The 18,131-nt window shown below is 39.3% G+C and overlaps 2 protein-coding genes across 2 annotated transcripts; both read left to right on the plus strand.

Moving 5' to 3' along the window:
* The first annotated feature begins 5,465 nt into the window (after positions 1-5,465).
* LOC113638666 (heat shock protein, alpha-crystallin-related, b11) lies at positions 5,466-6,427 on the plus strand. Its single transcript, XM_027140048.2, has one exon. It carries the CDS (start codon positions 5,561-5,563, stop codon positions 6,191-6,193), a length of 633 nt encoding a protein of 210 aa, XP_026995849.1. The 5' UTR covers positions 5,466-5,560; the 3' UTR covers positions 6,194-6,427.
* A 1,506-nt stretch (positions 6,428-7,933) lies between these two features.
* On the plus strand, positions 7,934-15,463 carry zgc:103482 (uncharacterized protein LOC450001 homolog). The gene is made up of 8 exons (XM_027139863.2): positions 7,934-8,377; positions 8,454-8,568; positions 9,248-9,394; positions 9,484-9,555; positions 10,857-10,940; positions 12,803-12,968; positions 13,047-13,232; positions 15,198-15,463. Exons 1-8 carry the CDS (start codon positions 8,122-8,124, stop codon positions 15,240-15,242), a joined length of 1,071 nt encoding a protein of 356 aa, XP_026995664.2. The 5' UTR covers positions 7,934-8,121; the 3' UTR covers positions 15,243-15,463.
* The last annotated feature ends 2,668 nt before the right edge of the window (positions 15,464-18,131 follow it).

Here is an 18,131-nt window from a genome sequence, read left to right on the forward strand (position 1 = left end):
GGCTCTCTTATACGTTCGATAAAGCGGAACGATTGGTTTTGCTCGATCGATCTGAGTGATGCTTTTTTCCACATAAGCATCTATCCTCCACACACAAAATTCCTTCGTTTTGCCTACCAAGGCGTATTTTACGAATTCAGTCCTTCCGTTCGGGCTCACGCTGAGTTCTGTCTGTGTGTGGAGGCGGGACTTGCGCTACTGAGAGTAGTGGGTCTCAGGATCCTGACTTACATAGACGATTGTTTTATTATAGCCGATTCGAGAGAGAATGTGATTCAGAACACTGCCTGTGTGTTCTCACATCGCTGCGCTCGGTTTCAGAGTCAATGTGTTAAAGAGCAATTTCACTCCCAATCAGGAAGTCATATTCTTGGGTCTGGAGCTGAATTCCGTCGCGATGCTCATGCGCCTCTCGCGGGGGCGTGTCTCTTCATTCATGAACTGTCTGTCGTGGTTCAGGGAAGGGGCTTCGGCTGTCCATGTCTTGCCTCTAGGTCTTCTGAGAATGAGTGCTTTCATGAAGTGGATTTTGTCCCTTCATCTCAGCCCGTTGTGCGATCTTTGCCGCTTTGTCTGGGTGACGCACGCGTGCATGGCCGCACTGTGCCACTGGAGAGCTGCGGAGTTTTACGCATATGGGACCCCTCTCAGGGTGGTCATGATGCGGAAAGTGGTCACGACAGATGCCTCCTTGACAGGGTGGGGAGCCACACAAGAGGGCAGATCAGTGAACGGTGTGTGGCCGATCTCACTTCGCTCGGCCCATATAAATTACTTGAAGCTCCTCACTGTGTGGAAAGCTCTGATGCATTTCTCACCCCGCCAGTGTGGACACCATGTGCTGGTACGCTGCAACAATACGACAGCTGTAGCATATATCAACCTTCAAGGCGGCATGTGCTCCTCCAGGCTTCACGCTCTGGCTCACAAGCTGTTGGTGTGGAGCATGCGGCATTTTCTGTCGGTACGGGCGACTCACGTCCCGGGCCTTTTAAACAGGGGTGCAGACCTTCTGTCGAGGGGGAACCCTCTGTACGAAGAGTGGAGGCTCCACCCCCAGATAGTGGGACTGCTCTGGGAGAGGTTCGGCCAGGCTGCCGTCGATCTCTTCGCCTCGCGCGAAAACGCCCACTGTCCTATGTTCTTCTCGCTTCGGGACGGGGATGCCCCCCTTGGCGTGGAAGCTCTGTCTCATCCATGGCCCAGCGCGCTGCTCTACACGTTCCCTCTGCTCTGCCTGATATCCCCAACGCTGGCCAGGGTCACGGTGCAGGGTTTATCTCTGATCCTCATAGCTCCCAGGTGGCCCAAGGCACCTTGGCTAGCGGAGATAATTCCTCTTCTGTATGTGGAGCCGTGGCCCCTCCCGTTGCGTACGGACCTCCTGGCCCAGGCGAACGGGGAGATTTTTCATCCTCACCCGGGCAGGGTGGCTCTCTGAGACTGGCCCGTGAGAGGGCGAATTTGAGCACGCTGGGGCTTCCCCCCCGTGTTATCACCACAATTCAGAGTGCCAGGGCCCCTTCCACACGCTCTCTCTATGATTGCAAATGGCGTGTGTTTGAGGTGTGGTGCGTGGAGCACCAGCTCGTCTCGTATCTGTGCTCAGTCACTGATATTCTGGGTTATTTACAGGACCTTATCGATCGTGGCAGGACCTTTTCGATGATTAAGGTCTATTTGGCGGCTATTGCTGCATGTCACGCCGGTTTCGGCAACGCTACAGTGGGGCAGCACCCCCTTATCTGTAGATTTATGAGGGGCGCGCTGCTCCCTGCCGGTCACTAGGAGTGTGGTCCCGGATTGGGATCTCTTCATGGTGCTGGAGGTGTTGCCCCAAGAGCCTTTTGAGCCCCTGGGGGATATCTCCCTCAGGTTGCTGTCCTTCAAGACGGCGCTGCTCCTGGCTTTGGCTTCCGCCAAACGTGTCAGTGATTTGCATGCGCTCTCGGTTCATTCCTCGTGCACCAAATTCTCGCTCAGCTGGGATAGGGTTTGGTTTAAGCCTAACCCAGCCTTCGTGCCTAAGTGCTTTCCAGCCTTCACTGGTGGTGTGATTGAGCTCTCCGCTTTTCACCCTCCTCCTTTTTCCTCTGCGGAGGACCAGAGGTTGAATGCTTTGTGCCCTGTGCACGCCCTACGGGCATACGTGGACAGGATGGACTCTTTTCGGGGGAGCAATCAGCTCTTCATCTCTTGGGCCTTGCCGAACACGGGGAAACCCATATCTAAGCAATGCCTCTCTCACTGGATTGTAGAAGCTATCTCCTTAGCATATGAGTCTAGGGGCATGCAGCCTCCAGGTGGCCTCAGGGCTCACTCCACTAGAGGCTTGGCTGCTTCGTGGGCTCTGTTTGGGGGAGTTCCCTTGCAGGAAATTTGTGCCGCGGTGAGCTGGTCCTCTCCACACAACTTTGTCAGGCACTACCGGCTTGATGTTACCCGTACCATGGTGGCTCATACGGTCTTGAGTGTGGGCTCTTCGTAGCCACGTGCTACGAGGCCCGCACTCTTGTCAGCCCTGTCTGCCCGACCTGGCTGTGCATGTTTTCAGGCATATGGTCTTCTCCACGCCGTACGCTCGGGTTGGTCCATTTACATGTTTATTTACATGTTATTTTCCTGCAGGCGGCCCGCTTGTTGGACATCAGTGGGGTTTTAACATGCTGTGTTTCCCTTTGGCTGAGCTTTTTGCCCCGCACAGTATGTTATGTCTGCTGCTTTGTGACATGCCGAGCACCACCTTTTTGGCAGTCCTCTGGCTTACAGGGCCTCTCTGTGAGTGTATTAGGCAACCGGGGAGTTGTCTATATCTCCCATAGGTGGATCTCGAACAGGAGATGATGAAAGAGAACATTAGGTTACTATCATAACCCCGGTTCTCTGAAATATCGAGTGGAGAGATCCACCAAGTTTGCCCCGCTTGCTGCATGAGAAGCGAATATGTACACTGAGGAAAGGCCACATGTGCATTATGCACTCGGGTAAGGGCCGTTACATTACCTGCCTTTGGCACGTGCTCCTGTCTGTCAAGCCAGACTTGGTGCAATTGGATGCTTCTATGGAGGTCAGGAACGGATGCCCTTCCCATAGGTGGATCTCTCCACTCGATGTTTCAGAGAACCGAGGTTACGAGAGGAACCTAATGTTTAGTCTCTCTAATGTTTAGAATTACATGTCTACATTTACAAAATATTATCTAAATAAGCAGAGAGACCTGAACAGAAGTTACTAATACAGCCTCTTTTCAGCCTCTACAAGTGAATGCAAAAGTTTCTGCACCCTCCCTTTGAAATGAACACGACAAAATGTATTTTGTTTTATTATCACAAGCATAAATTGTTTTCAAAGTGCTTTCAAATATTATATATTTATATTTTCTTAAAAGAAATTCTAAAGGTAATATAAAATTTGCACAGAAATAAGTTTCTATTTTGTTATGTCTGTCTTATTGTCAGTGCCTCCCCTGTTTAAGCCAGCTCATATTAAAGACTCTTAATTTGAAATAAGAGTCTGTATCTCGATTTTGGGTCCTCGCCTGCCATTCCTGACACCTACTGTATACTACTATTTAGAAATGATAAAAAAAAGGTCAGCTACTTTATGAATCCCTGTAATAGAACACTAAATATTTTAAATACAATTAAGGAAGAAGGTATTACATGTCTGATGCTGAGAAACTTGTCTGATGCTGAGAAACCTGTTTCATTCTTATTAAATAATCACAGTAGTAGCCCTAGAATATATATGGAAATAAACAATCCATGCTGTGCTGTTATACAAAGGTTTTTAAGTACTTTTATACTTAATGTGGAACTAGTTTTACTAGAGAAACATAGAGACAGCGTTTAAGTATAAACGTGTGATTTGCAGCTGCTCTACTGTCTGTTATAGAAAATTAATTAAAAATCTAGCTGCTGTTATAGAAAATTAATTAACACTTTCAGAATCCAGAATTCAACAGAATTGCTGTATAAACATCCATATTACATGCAGCTTTTTCTTCAGGTTGTCTTTTCACTGATTTCCCACCAGCTATTTAGCAAAATTCCCTGATGAGTATGATTAAAAAAAAAAAAAACATTAAGACTAGCATTTATTTTATTGTTATTTTAAAAGTAGGAATATGATGTCTGGTATGAATAGACAGTCCTTGAATAGAGAGCATGCTGAGAAACTCTGGCTAAATTTAAGCATATGACAAACATTATGAATGTAAATGTTTGGGAATTTGCATCCTGACACCGAGAACTAGGTCATAGGATTTTTATGACACACTGCGATCATTTGAATTTTAAAATAATATAGCAGGCTATATTAAGCTTTGTAGTGTATCATTTGACTGGGGATGGAAAAAGTACAGAACAATTTTAACTTAATTGAAACTAAAGGTATTATATCTCAGGGTTAGATATCTTGATTAAATCTTAAATATTTTACAGACATAATTTAAGCCTTACATGCTGGTATTTAACAAAGGAATACATATAATAATTGATGTGTTTTGTGTGAGGATATGTTTTTTTTAAACAATTTATTTCTTTATTTACTGGTAATGGAAGGAGTCTCCAGTGTCTACACAGAAGCAAGGATATAATTTGAAATGTTTAAATATAGCAATGTTTTCAAAGTTTTTAGGGCAGAGGAATGTAAGCTCTGCATTTTCCTAGTAACAACCTTCATATTTTGCCTTATTATCTTCAGGAGATAGAAAAAGGAGTCTGGTCCGGGAGTGATCATTTATAACTGCTATAATATAAGTGATAACAGGAATTAACTTGCTTTGCTGACATTTCACAACATTAAACAAATTTTTCTAAAGTATGTTTCTGTTGGCAAATAAATGATGGCAAATTGTTGTGGTGTATGAGGAATGAAATGCTTTAGGACATTGTGGTATTTATAGATAATTAATTTTGAAGTTGGTAATGGTTTTATTGGTTAATTTTATTGGTTAATACCTTATACCAGCTTCTTTAAAAATAAAAAAAAAAGGGTTTTATCACAGAGATTTATGAAATTGTTCACTTCTGTGTTTTATTTATATAGTAGTATATAGTAGATTGTTTTCTAGGCCAAAGAGAAAGAAATTATAATAATAATAATACATACTTGAAAATATACGAAGTAAAAATTTTTTATTAATTTTTGAAAATGTAACTGAGTAGAATTCTTTTTTCAGTAAGAGTAGCAGGTGTCAAATGTGGTTTTATAGTGGCTTAATGACAAAACAAAATTATCTAGCATGTGTCTGTGGAAGTCTGTCTCTGTACTTTAAATAGAACAAGGACACACTCCTCTGGCATGTGGCAGTTAGATCACACAAGCACATCCATCTATCTTGTTTTAGAGTATGACTGCATGTACGTTGTCACACTGCTCTGGCACATAGATGACACATAGTGAATGAAGCTGGAATGCTACTGGAACTTTCTACCCCAGGATATAAAAGCGGCATCCTGGGTGCCCTGAGCCAGAAGCAGCAAGGCAGCTGAGACGAGCACAAGAACAGGAGAGCACAAAAAGCAGCACAGCAACGCTGACAATTCACTGATCCAAGATGCTTTGCTCACGCACATTTCAGCCTTCCTTCAGCCCACTGATGGACTTCCACTGGCCGGTACGCAGTCTTTGGCCTGAGACGAGACCTCTGTTCTTCCAGATTGAACAAGAAATGATGAGGCACATGCAAGAGATGCGACACAACTGCGAGTTCATGGAACGCATCCACAGGAGGATCTTTGATGAGATCGACTTTACCTCACCTTCAGCAGTGTTCAAACCCATCTCATTCCAGCTGGGCAAAGAAAATAACCGCTTCACAATAACCCTGGACACAAACGATTTCTCTCCTGAGGAGCTTTCCGTCAAACAAGTGGGCAAGAAACTGCGTGTGAGCGGAAAGTCCGAGAAGAAGCAGGAAGATGGGAAAGGGTCCTACTCTTACAGATGCCAAGAATTCCGGCAGGAGTTTGACCTACCTGATGGTGTGAAGCCTGAGTCCGTTACATGCTCTTTAAATGATGGCCAACTGCAGATCCAGGCACCTAAGGAGACCTCTGCTGGGGCAAATGAGAGAGTGATTCCTATTGCATACTCTCCTGCTGTGAACAGCCCTACAGCTCAGAGTTCAGATTCACAGAGCCAGCCAGCCCAGGAAGATTCCTCTAAGAGCGGAGATCAGCCTCAATAATGTACTATGATGATTAATGACCATGAACTTTAGAACTAACTTATTACCTATTGTGTAGATTTTGTTTTCAGACTGTGTTCTCCTATGTGCTGCCATACAAACATGATAATTAATTGTTCATTTAAATGATTGTGTTTGGATTGGATTGTAGGAAAATACCTCAGTGTTGAAAAATTTCACCGGAATAACTGGCTTATTCATGTTGTAAAATAATAAAAGTAGTTTTTCATCAAAGTATTTTTAACTGTTATTTTAAGATTTATTACAAAATGCATGCAACAGAGAACAGACTCACAGAACCATCAGTATATCAAGTTTATTAGTCAGACTGCAACTATACATAAAAAATGTTTTCTCAAAGTAATTTAATATGGGTGTGATTAATTAATTAATTTTAGCTCTCTTAACAGAACTAATTTCTTGTAAGTTTTTTCTTTGAAAGATACAAATGACAAAAAAAAATCATTTACAAGAATGCCCTTCTTTTTTCTAAGACCATATATAAGTGTATATGGGATATTTCAGGAAATATCTAGAATGTTTGGGTTTAAGTAAATAATAGAAATGATACATATTCTAAAAGAATATAGACTATATAGACCTCCAAGACAAAACTGTTACTTCAAAAATAAACTAAGTTCAAACTTTTTAAATAGGTTCTGCTTGTACTAGTTGTTGTGGAAATTCAAAGTCATATTTATCTAATATTTAATATTATACCATTGCAATAAACCATATATAAGTTTAAACAACAGATTTTTAGAAACTTCTAGATGTATTAAGTGGTCTTATTTTATTGGCAGATAATTTCAAGCATTTATTTCTAGAATGAAATAATAATAATAATAATAATAATAATAATAATAATAATAATAATAATAATAATAATAATAATAATAATAATAAAATAGGGTATCCCCTGCCTTGTGCCCTGGAGACTGAGATAAGTCTCCAGGCTCCCTGTGATGGTGATGTGAACATTAAGATGGACATCACACTTTTCCTCATACTGATGTTTGATGTGAACATTAAGATGGACATCACACTTTTTGCTCATACTGATGTTTGATGTGAACATTAAGATGGACATCACACTTTCCCCCATACTGATGTTTGATGTGAACATTAAGATGGACATCACACTTTTCCCCATACTGATGTTTGATGTGAACATTAAGATGGACATCACACTTTTCCCCATACTGATGTTTGATGTGAACATTAAGATGGATATCAGATTTTTTCCCCATACTGATGTTTGATGTGAACATTAAGATGGATATCAGATTTTTTCCCCATACTGATGTTTGATGTGAACATTAAGATGGACATCAGATTTTTTCCCCATACTGATGTTTGATGTGAACATTAATATAGACATCAGACTTTTTCCTCATACTGATGTTTGATCTGAACATTAACTGAAGCACTTGACCTGCATCTGCATAATGTTAATCCTCGCGCTGCTGCACGAGTGCCTGATTAAGTGACTGTATGAACGTACATGTGTTCCTAATAAACTGGACAGAGAGTTTATATCTTTTCACTGCTATGCATTTAAGAAATTAATCTTTATATGTATTTTAGATTGACACAAATTGACCACTCGACCAAAGATCACTCTTCTACCTTAAGGTAAATTTTGCGTGAAACTATTTGCAAAACAAGTCTCAATTACCGCGTTAGCCTAATTGTAGAACTATAACAAACTTCCGGGGCGGGGCTAATGACCTGCTAATTTCCAGTCATGTGATTTTTCCGGCCTGTTTAAGAGACGGTTAATTGTAAAATTCTGTTTCCCAGCAACGGTTTCATGGTTTTTTGACTTTCTGAAACCTTCTACGTTTTCCACCCGTATTTAATTAATAATTTACAAGCCGTCAATTGATTTTAGTCCACATTCTTATGAGTCCCAGGCTGCTGTAGTTATGAAGGAGCTGACTGAGGAGACGCCGGACAGCGGGTTTGGCTGCGCGGTGGCGAACCGCTTCGGCCGCCTTCTGGATGACGAGACCGACCCTTTCGACCTGCTGTACCAGGCCCAGGTGAAAAACGAGAAACGGAAGAAGAAAGAAGAGCTGAAAAAAGTCGAAACGTCGACGAAAGCCAGTAAGAAGGAGTCACAGAAAGAAAGGAAGGCGCTAGTTCGTGTCGGGGATAATTCTGCGAACAAGGGAGTAGCAGGTAAGTTTATAATGAACTGGATTGTGGAATCAGCGCATGCGCAGTGAGAAATTAATTTCCTTGTGATCTGGACCAGGCCAAAAGCGGCCTGTTCGAGCGGCACCTGAGGAGCGAGCAGGTGAACGACACGTGGCCTTCAGTGAAGCTAAGCTCAGTGAGGGGGAAGTTTCTCTCGGGTACTCCATTGAGAGGTGAGAGGAATCATTTCTGTCCTATTTTTGGTCAGAAGAGTTGAGAGATATTAAACACGATGCTTTCTGTGGCCAAGGTGTGTACATGAAATACAATGTGTGCAAACAATTACAGTTTTGTTTGATTTTATTGATTGATCCATCACACTACTTATCTGTTTATTTGTAATTAATAACAAATATGATCCATTGCATTTATAATGATTCACTGACACATTTATGCAAAATTCCTAAAAGTAAATTTCATTTTTTTTTTACATTATAAAACTTCTAAAAGAGAAACATTATTTTTATATATATATTCCTTCAGTTAAAGATTGTGCCTTAAACTTAATTGTCCATAAAAGTGGACACCAGGAATGAATGGTTTACTAAGATTACTGTCGCTAAGTGAATAAAATAAACTAGATTTAACTGATGGTGCCTGTGTGATGTGAACACTAGCACTGCAGCTAATTTCCACACATTAGATAGTGTTTTTTATTTAATTTTAATTATTTTTAATGCAGCTTTTAATGAAATTGGTTGTAGGATGCCCTGATTTTATTATTCATTAGGAAACTTTGGTTCTTTTTCAGTTCAGTATTTCTACATACGCTTATGTCTGAAGTTTGATGGTTTCAGTGTACAGATTGTTAGGATGGTTGTTCTCGATGTCTGTGACATACCCTTTGTTTAGGCCCGGAGAACTTTTTGATCGAGCAGCACGGGGAAGAGGAAGTGGAAGGGGTCGTGGGGTCCGAGGCTTCGGGTTTTCCAGGTCCCCTGGTGGTTTTGATCCCAGGGGGAAACGGGAGTTTGAGCGACACAGTGGCAGTGATCGAGCGTAAGAATACACTGCATTTCTTATTTCACAGCCTATTGTCTTGGCTCGTACTTCAGTTAAATTTAATAACAGTGATGTTTCTTAACCAGGAGTGTTCGTCCGGAGGAGAAGAGGGGTGGCAGTGGACCTCGCAACTGGGGGTCCATGAGAGACCATGTAAGGTAAAGCATGTGCAATTGTTTGTTTATGGGATTTTTTTTGTTTGTTTGTTAGTTGTTTGTGGGATGTGGTAGACTAGTGGTTAAGGTGTTGGGCTACCAATCAGAAGGTTGTGAGTTCGATTCCTACGTCTACTAAGCTGTCACTGCTGGGCCTCTGAGCAAGGCCCTTAACCCTCAATTGCTCAGTTGTATGAGATAAAATGTAAGTCGCTCTGGATAAGGGTGTCTGCTAAATGATATAAATGTAAAAAAAAAAAATTGTTCTAATGGTTAGGAAATTTATTTGATTAAATTCAGTTGTATGGTGGATTCAACAATGGAGGATCAATAGGAGAAAAACCTCCATGAGCTGATCTTGACAATCCAGATTTGAAGAGACACACCCTCTTTGGGTGGCATCAGATAGTGATTGAATTGTATGCAGATACATGTATAGAAGAGTAACGATGAAGTGTCTAAAGTACTACAAACTGCTATATTCTACTAATCTTCCAACCATGTTAAATTGCTGCTTCTAACCAGCATACATGGGCATGATATCAAAAGCATGTCATGCCTAATGTATTTAAGAGAGAGAAAAAATAAACCCTAAACACTTTGCAGCAGTTTAAATGTTGTCTACCTTAATTCTGCTGGACACTTTCAAAGTGTCTCACAACCCAACCTGAGCAGACAATTCAGACTCAATTGGGTAAAAATATTCGCATTTGTTTAGTTTTTCTCAGAAATCAAAATAGTGCAGGATGTTAAAACATTTAACTTAAATAAATGCCCATTGAGTGATTTGTTTAGTTCACAGATTGTTTTGCACTTTGTTATATACTAAGGTGTTTGCCCCCTTACTGATTTTTTTATTTTTTATTTTTTGCTTGTCACACTTTAATGTTTCAGATCATCAAACAAATTTAAATATTAGACAAAGTTAACACAAGTAAACACAATATGCAGTTTTTAAATAAAGTTCAAACCCACATGGCCCTATGTGAAAATGTTTAGGTCTTTTATCACACCTAAGTTCAATTTCACTAGCCACACCGAGGCTTATTTGTTTGATCTGAAACATTAAAGTGTGTCAAACGTGCAATAAAATAAAAATCAGGAAGGGGGTACAAACTTTTTCACATCATTGTATGTAATTGTATAATTTGCACATTGTTTTATTTTTGAGTAAGTCTTGTATGCAAATTATGTAACAAGTGTATCTATAAATGGCAAAGGTGTCATTTGCACAATTTATACTTTTTATAAAAAGCTCTTAACCCACCCAACCCTTTTATTTCTTTATTTTTTTACTTTAACAGTGCAGCGGCTGAAGGAGCGCCTAATGAGGAGACTGGTGAAGGCGAGGAAGTAGCCGAGACAGCAGAGACCGATTTGGAAAATGGGTCAGATTGACTTGTGTGTAGAAGTCTGCTGATGTTTAAACGTGAATTAATGGTGTTTTGGTGTTTGAAGTTTTTCCAAGAAATTATGTAATGGATTATCATGCATTTTTGAAATTTTATATATATAATATAGACACACAGTGATCCCTTGTTTATCGCGGTTAATGGGGACTGGAACCCCTCGCGATAGGGCCAATCCTACTTCGTAGATTTTCACCTAAGTTTGACCTTTTCACTTATGGTCATCTTCCTCTTCGGCTCACTAGAGGAATCTTTCGCAGGGGCATGGCGCTTAGGATGCATTGTAAGGGCTTAACGAAAAGTTAATTTCTTTGGGAGAGAATGCGATGATGCGTAGCCAATCAGCTCAGATCTCGTGCCGGGAACCAATCGTGTGCCTTGTCGGAGTGCCCATGGGTATGTACAAAGCCTCAGAGTTTCTCTCTTTGTCTGGCATCCTGGGAAACTGTTATTTTTATTTTTCGATGAATATTTTTGAAAAATCAGCGATGCACTGAGGCTGTGAAACTTGAACTTGATACTTTAAATATAAAAATCTCAAAAATGCATGATAATCATTATTTATATATATATATTATTAATATTCTTCCTGAATTGGTTCTTGGATGTGAGAATTGTTACTTTGCTGTATCACACATGAGGCTCATCTTTTTGGTGAAGCTGAATGTAATGTTGAAATTTTATTTATTTTTTTTTATGTTTATGGTACAAAGGCATTAAATTTAGGTGGTACTGTAGGCAAAGCTCTGGATAGGGAACGAATGGCTTCACAAGTGCTGGTCATCAGTAACCAGTAATTAGTTGGAAAAATGTTTTGTGTAGCTTTTGTATATAATCGGACTCCCTTTGGCTTTTAATTGCATACCTGGGTTATGTTACCTGGGTAACAGGAGTTACTACAACATTGTACACCGATTTATCCTGTCAGATCTAAAAGGAAGAGCAGGTATGTTGAAACGCCACCCTGGCTGAGCTGTATTACTGAAAACCTTAGTGATTTTGCTGAATGATTGAGAAACACTCTCAATTTAATCACTTTACTGTTTTCATCTCTTTTAATCTTTGCTTAAAAGAATGTTTTGTTGGCTTCTTTAAATTTACAGTCAGTGTTACTGGAATTATTGTGAATGCCTGGAGATTAGTTCAGTTTGGGTTGCAATAATATTTAGGATAATTGGGATTTGGCTTAACTCCGTATAGACGTAAAGCACTGAAATGTAACATTGAAAATGTTGCATCAGACTGTTAGTAGAGATGGTCTGAATATTTACATTGTTTGTTTGTGTACTTTAGATCATCTTTGGCTTATGGTATGGGTGGTTTGATTTTGTTATTTTTAATTCAGACATGTACTGATTTTGTGAACAAGATTTGTAAAGGTACTACAGATTCAGCCATAATTTGATTGTCCAAAAAAGTAGACAGCAGGAATGAATGGGTTACCAAAGATTACTGTGGCTAAAGGAGTTAATTTCTACACATTAGTTTATTAAAATTTATTTAAATACAAACATTTTTTAACCTTTTATGCAGCCTTAATGAAATTGGTTGTAGCATTCCCTAACTTATTGGTACTGAATTATGAAAAACAGTTTCCTGTACAAATTGGGTTATGGGGCCAAATGTTTTGAGTGGTGTGTGATGTATATATACCTGCAGTTTGGACCATGCTAAAGTTAAACTCTGATAAATGAGCAAACTTTAGACACTATTCACATCTTGGCTGAAAACCATTTTATTTTTAAGTTGTAAGCAGTTTATTTTTGTAGCCGTTTAAACTGTCCTTGTAAAATTGTGGATTCATTTTGATTTGTGAGCTAAAGATGGTTGTGTTCCTGCAGACCTATTGAGACGGAAGAAGTGCTTGAAGTTGCTATTGAGATGTCGTTGGATGAATGGAAATCCATTCAGGAGCAAAGCAGACCAAGGGCAGAGTTTAACATCCGTAAAGCAGAGACCAAGTTACCCCCCAAAGCTGTTGTGATCCACAAGTCCAAGCGCCTTAAGGTTGTTTGACACTTACATGGGATGTTGCAGGTATATTGGCTGTTTGCACATATTCACTTATTTTACATTGTGTATTAGGAACATGGCCTTGGTTTAAATGATGATGACCTAGTCTGCCGACGCCCTGCCAATGACATCACCTGTCAGATGGACATCAACTTTGGGAGTCTCGGGAGGCCTACTCGTGGGGGCCGAGGTGGGCGTGGGGGACGAGGTCGTGGGGCCCCTGACCCCCAAAGATCACCTCAGAAAGATAATGAAGTGGTAAGTGTGCATGAGAAGTCATTTAACTTTACTCAGGTTTTTGAATTGCATCTTTACACTTTGCTTGCAAGTCAACACTGGTAAACGGAAGGGATGTGTTGGTCAGATGCGTTTTCACAGATCTGAGGTCCTTGAGTTTTTCTGCATGTCCACTTTACTGTCCCACATGTGCAGTGTTTTTAATGACCACACTTAACTATGAGCTCAGGTTAGCTTTTGTCTCGCTTCCTTTAGAACAGGTTTTTTTTGTAGGTTACTTGTACTGTAGAATGATACTGAGGTTCATCCTTTTCTTTTGTCATGCCATATCAGTAATGTGTCTGTGTCCCCTGTGTCAAGCTTTTTTTCCCCTGTGTGGATGGATAACATGAATTTAAATCAGCGACCATTTCACTATGTATTCAACCGAGGGTGGGTTTATTTTAACAACCTTAGAGACTAGGCATGGGATGATGGTATCAGGAATCGCTAATGGTCATTATGATAACTGAGACATGATAAATGTCTGGGATAGTGTGGGAGAAAAATTAAATGTCGTACTGTGTTTCTTGCCCATTTTGAAGCCTTGAGCAAACCTTAATAGCCTCTTTGTTCTGACCTCAGAGCAAAGCAACAAAACGTCCTCTGCATCATACTGTAGCTGCTGTTGTCCAAACAAAGCTTTAAATATCTTCACTCACAAAACATGAGATCTAGTGAATGTGTTCTCCATTAAATTAAAATTCTTTAAGGATCCCAGTTGCTGGTCACCATAGAGCACATGCAGGTATAATTTATATTCTTATTTCTACAGTATTTAATGTGCTTGATTACAGCTGATAACCTCTTGTTTAAGTCTCAACTTCAGTTTAGAAAGCATTTCTCACTTAACAGTAAATAATAAAACAAACACTGACTAAACACTAATGCCTCTGACTTCAGCTACTTTTGACTTGCAAAAAATAACTTTCAGTTTATCTCTTTTTTTTTTTTTTTTTTTTTCCCTTAGCTGGTATCATGTAATGTGGCCCAAACATGCATTATAATTTCACACTCTGTGTGACCCTGTTAGTTGTTTTAAACCCTGCTTTTAACCCTGGTTAGAGGAACATTTCACACTTGAAATTTAGAAGCAGGCTTGGCACCTCTTTTGTTGTGTGATGTTGGAATGTTGCATCTACTGTAGATGCTTAGCAACAGACACCCAGTCAGAAATTGAATAGAGCCTGCTTTATATCCTACTTTTATATAGTCACAAACCCCACAAGTTGACAGTAATTCTTTTTCCCTTTTGTCTCCCAAACATTTGTTTTGCATATAAGTAGACTTAAAACAGCAAAGGAAGATTTACATGGTGGCATTTATTTACTGGTTCATGAGACAAGACTGCATGCATTTTGTTTTTTTGTACTTTGAAGGACTGCCAGTAACAGTCTCAGACTGCGCAATCAATGGCTGTGAATATTCATACTTGTTCAGCCTACCATTAGATCATCACAATGTCCTGTAGAACCCTCTATGAAATGTTTTCATCCAATATTGTAGGAGCATTACCTGGGGGAAGACATGACAGAATTCCCAGTTGTCTTGATGTTTATTTTGATGGGGCCCCGACACTCGCAAAGTAAATGTGTTTTGGTCCTTCAGCAGCCTTCATCAGAGTTCTGTTTGACAGTCTGTAAATTTTCTAGTGAAAGCAGCAATAAAGGCTGCTCTGCTTGTCAGCACTGAGCTGCAACCTGTCGCTTAGATTGATGGAGAAAACACACATGTCGATACACAGTCTCACTACTAAATTGATCAGAGACTTGCTGCTGAATTGCCCTTACATTGACAGGCTTCAGTTGGTGCAGTGTTATCTGCCATTAATACACCCTCACTGAAACGTTGTATTCCGAACTACCATTTATTTCCTGTTCCACTCGTACACTAAGGTGCTCAATTTATTTGCAAGTTGTCACTTTGCTTTGTGTTTTTATGCCTCAGGCCCCAAACCCTGATGACCATGAGGATTTCCCAGCACTGGCTTGATGGGATCAGATCGAGCCAAGACAGCAGACAACTCATGGGACTAACACTTGAAGTTGTGTTAAAAGAAAAAAAAGATTAAACCCACAGTTAAATTGAGTCTCAGTGGCCTGTGCATTCTCTCTATGGATTAAGTTAATTCTCTACAGACCTTTACATTCATTGTGATGCTTATTCTAGTAGCTTTCATGTGTGTGGGGGAAAAATAAAGCAAGCAAAATGAACAATGAGACTCCTCCTTCTGAATAAAGACATTTAGTGATGGGTAATGGTTAATATCAGCACTTTAATATCAAACTCCCAATGCACCAGTTCTTGCTATTGATTTACAGTCATGCTACAGTCAATAATTTACTTCTTTCAGAAAATACTGCAATCGATCGAGGCTGAAAAATATGGCATTCATTGGTGAGTGACAATGAGTGGTCCTGAAGCTTTAGATTATACTACCTACTGGTGGAAGTATTGTGAATAATTAATTCAATTATTTAATAGACCCCAGATGGTAATTGTTTAACTTTGTGCTTTACAAACACAAGTGTTAAAGTGCCTAACAGTGGCTATTTAGAATTGTTATTAAAAATCAAGCAAACCTTGCAGTATTTAGAGGAGCTTGTAGTTTTTTGTAGAAATTCCAATTTTATTTCTTTTTTAAATTTACTTATTTGACACCACTTTTTTTTTTTACCCATAACAATGAGACAAGCCCTGTTAATGATAATTTAATATTTGCTTTCCTTGCTGCACATTGCTTTATTCAGTAACTTGTTATACCAGTGGTGTCCATTCTTATCCACAAAGGGCTTATTCCAACCAAGCAGAAGCCACCCCTGATTCCACCTGTTTAATCAGTTGTTCTTGGCTTAAAGTAGACTCTGGTGTGGCTTCTGCTTGGTTGGAATGAAAACCTGCACCCACACCAGCCCTTTCTGTTGAAATTTATTGTATAATTAAATTCCTAGTTGATTTTTAGTTTTTTTTTCTTCTTCCCACCAATTTGTTTTTCTTGACTGTTTGCAGTAGGATTCATCCCTCACTTCAACTCTACTTTAAAGAGCAATGCAGCAGTGCTTCAGTCCTTTAGTTTGTCTGAATCTGTTACTTCCAGATGTACAACTCTGCTCAAACAGATCAGAATCCCGAGTCTCTGGTTAACTCAAATCAGATGCATTGCATCCTGAGACTTTCAGGATTCAGAAGCCCAGCTTCTGTTGTCTCTACTTGTCTGCTGGATTTCTCATTAACATGACTGCTGAGGTGAAAAAATCCCTATAACACAAACCCAGTACCACCTGCCCCAAAACGAACCGAGCACCAGCATATATAGTATAAATATATTTAATGTGTTTCAGGATGGCATTTTCCTTTTTATCAAGTACAGGCTCTTTGATTTTAGTTAACATTCATTTGTAAATACTTTTCTGTAAACCGGTTCACAAAATTAATTTTGTGCTGGGAGGAAAAATGTAATTTAAAGTTGAATTTAAGTTTAATTTATTAACAATAGTGTTTAAGCTGTTAGGCTACAGATTGGAAGGTTGATGGTTCAAATCTGAGGTCCACCAAGCTGCCACTGCTGGGCCCCTGATCAAGGCCCTTAACTCTCAGTTGTTTGTGTAAAAATGAGAGATGTTAGTTGCTTTGGATAAGGGCATTTGCTAAATGCTGTAAAGGTAAAAACTGAAATGCATAGTCTTTCATGGTGAGTAAGTCTTTTGGTAAGTTCAATTCAAGTCGGAAAGTTGGGTGAAACTTTTATTTGTTCATATTTTACCTTTTGGCGTTTTAGCATTAGACACCAAGTCAGTAAGAAAACATGGAGGATTTCACTCAGTGTGTTTTGTATATGTATCAACTTACTAACACATGAGCAAACTTGACATTGAAGCGCCTGTTTTTATAGAAATTTCAAAACGCATAATTTTTTTTAATTTTTTTTTTTTAGTGGTAGGACTGAGAAATAATTAACTAGTAAGCCAATTAACTAAGCATTCACTTGTTTTATTGTTAGAAAAGAATCAAATGCATGACTAATTATTTAGTATTTTTTTATATTTTCTAACAAACAATTTGCCTGCACAAAATACTGTAGCATTTAAAAATTATGACATGTAACCGTAATGTTTACAGTGGCTTCATAAACCGATTAAATACAAATAAAACATTTTTATATTTTTCTTTTTTTGGTAGTTGAGAAGATGCCCGAGTGGTCTAATCAGAGTGACGTAAAAGCACCTGACGTCCATGTAAGTGCCTAGAGTTTGTATTATAACACAAAATTAGCGATACAGTTTCTGAGTAACTAATTTTTTTCTCTTCAAGGTGATTTAAAATTGTTTTTTAAAGTCAAAGTAAACTAAAGATTTCAGGTAGCAGTCCTACATGCTGCCACTAGATGGCGCTTTTAGACCTATTTGGATGTTTAAACCTAACGGGGGGCGTCATTTAAAGTCCCTGCTTATTGAAGGTGAACATCAGGTGATGAGGCAGTTTTTAAAGAAGGGTGTGTTCTTTTGCGCATAGCCTATATGAAATATAATTCATTTAAGGACAGAACTCCAATGTGGGTTCTAGGCTTTTCCATTGTGGCTGATTTGCTCATGTCAGTGCAAACCAGTCTCTGCTGCTCTTTAATGATTATTTCTTTTCGTTTTTCCCCCCCAAACAGACAGATTCAAAAAGTTTCCTGCATTGTTTTGACTGTTGCCAGATTAGCAGTTAATGTTTTTAGAAAATTTGGGTTGACTTTGAGAAAGACTTTAAATAGTTAGTTAGTTTTTAGATGATATGATTTCAATTTGATCCAAATTTATCAAATGTCTTTAACATTTGATCAATTTGCTTAATTTGCTATTGTATGTAACGTTACATACAAGACCAAATAAAAAGACT

The sequence above is a fragment of the Tachysurus fulvidraco genome, chromosome 21, assembly GCF_022655615.1.
Source record: "Tachysurus fulvidraco isolate hzauxx_2018 chromosome 21, HZAU_PFXX_2.0, whole genome shotgun sequence".
In the NCBI taxonomy this organism is placed as follows: Eukaryota; Metazoa; Chordata; class Actinopteri; order Siluriformes; family Bagridae; genus Tachysurus; species Tachysurus fulvidraco.